Source organism: Durio zibethinus, chromosome 6, assembly GCF_047325235.1.
Source record: "Durio zibethinus cultivar Kanyao isolate XHJ-2024 chromosome 6, ASM4732523v1, whole genome shotgun sequence".
NCBI classification, from domain to species: Eukaryota; Viridiplantae; Streptophyta; class Magnoliopsida; order Malvales; family Malvaceae; genus Durio; species Durio zibethinus.
The window spans coordinates 11,506,153-11,507,787 of NC_143167.1; the positions used below are offsets into that span (position 1 = coordinate 11,506,153).

At 30.6% G+C, this 1,635-nt stretch overlaps 1 protein-coding gene across 1 annotated transcript; it reads right to left on the reverse strand.

The window, feature by feature from the left end:
* Positions 1 to 784: 784 nt before the first annotated feature.
* LOC149518426 (uncharacterized) lies at positions 785 to 1,222 on the reverse strand. The gene has a single exon (XM_089761567.1). It carries the CDS (start codon positions 1,220 to 1,222, stop codon positions 785 to 787), a length of 438 nt encoding a protein of 145 aa, XP_089617693.1.
* Between the last annotated feature and the right edge of the window lie 413 nt (positions 1,223 to 1,635).

Genomic DNA, 1,635 nt, shown 5'->3' on the forward strand with positions numbered 1-1,635 from the left:
CCACCATTATAACCTAATCCATCTTTATCAAAGAATCCTCTTTGTGTTTTAAACATGTCATTGAGTTTTTTATGTCCCATATAAAATCTAGAAAATAAGTTATACAAATTCTCATTCTTCTTTGTCAAATCATTAACATTCAATTTTAAAAGCTCAATTTCTTTTTCTAAGTCATTCTTTGCTTTAGTCAAGAGCTCATTTTCTAATTTCAACTTGGAAATCATTTTCCTATACTGCATGTTTATGCTTTCAAATTTTATAGCTAATTCATCAAAAGCATCTTGTAATTCATCAAATATATATGAATTTAAATCATTTGGATTAGAAATTACCTTGGGCTCATCAAGAGCCATGAGACATAGGTTTGCTACTTCCTCCTCATATGATTCATCATTAGAGAAGTCACTATCACTCTATGTTGTAACCATTACTTTCTTCTTTTGCTTCATTATGTTTTGCTTCTTCCATGAAGAATAATCAAATTTGATATGACCTGGTTTATTTCATTCATAGTAAATACTTTCATCCCTTTCTCTTCTACTTGATTCTCTTTTGATCATTTTCCTTTATGGTCTTTTTCTATTTGAGAACTTGAAGCTTTTCATAAACTTCTTGAAGCTTTTCACAAACATGTCCATTTCTTCATCTTCATTAACCTTATCTTGTTTAAAATTTTTTTTATCATCTTGAAAGGTTGATTTGAAAGCAATGCCACTTTTCTTGATTGATTCTTATCCCTTTTTAAGAATCATCTTATAAGTAAAGAGAGAGTCCATGAGTTTATCTAAAGAATGTGTGTGAGAACTTTGGACTCTTCAATGGCTGTCATTTTAGCTTTCCAGCTCTTTAGTAGACTATTTAGAACTTTCTTCACCATCTCCTTATTTGGGTGAGTCTTTTCAAGAGCCTTTAAACCATTAATGATGTCGATGAAGCAGTTTGACATTTTACTAGTGGTTTCTTTTGATTTCATCTTGAATAACTCATAATCATGAGTGAGCATGCCAATTTTGGTCTCTTTTACTTGATTAGTACCTTCATGAGTGATGGTTAACTTGTTCCCAATTTCTTTTGCATTTTTACACAAAGAAACTTTATTATACTCATTAGGCCCCAATGCACGAAAGAGTGTATGCATTACTTTGATATTGAGTTGAGCCATCTTTATATCATTAATATCCCATTCACTCTTTTGCTTGATCACTTCTCTACCATCCACCATCTTCATTGAAATTTGAGGACCATTTATAATGACCTTCCAAACTTTATAATCATTGGCTTGAATAAACAATTTCATCTTAGTCTTTCAATATGAGTAGTTATCATCAACAAAAAAAAGAGGTCTTGTAATTGAATGGCCTTTACCTCTAAGAGATGTAGTAACCGTTCATTTGCCATGAGACACATTTCTTATTGCCTACTATATTTGTTGTAGCTTGAGGATGGTTGCTCTATATTAATCACTATATTTATTTAAATCATTTTTAGGATTACTCTTAGGTTGTTAGACCTACAAAAAAAAGTACTAGCTCTGATACCAATCGTTAACTCAAAGACTTGAAATAAACCAAGAAGAGATAAATTGGTTGATAGTAAATTTGTCAAAATCAATACCTAATATACACAAATTTTACA

Coding starts and splice junctions, on each gene's coding strand:
- LOC149518426 (XM_089761567.1), bottom strand. CDS start 1,222: ATGGTGGATGGTAGAGAAGTGATCAAGCAAAAGAGTGAATGGGATATT.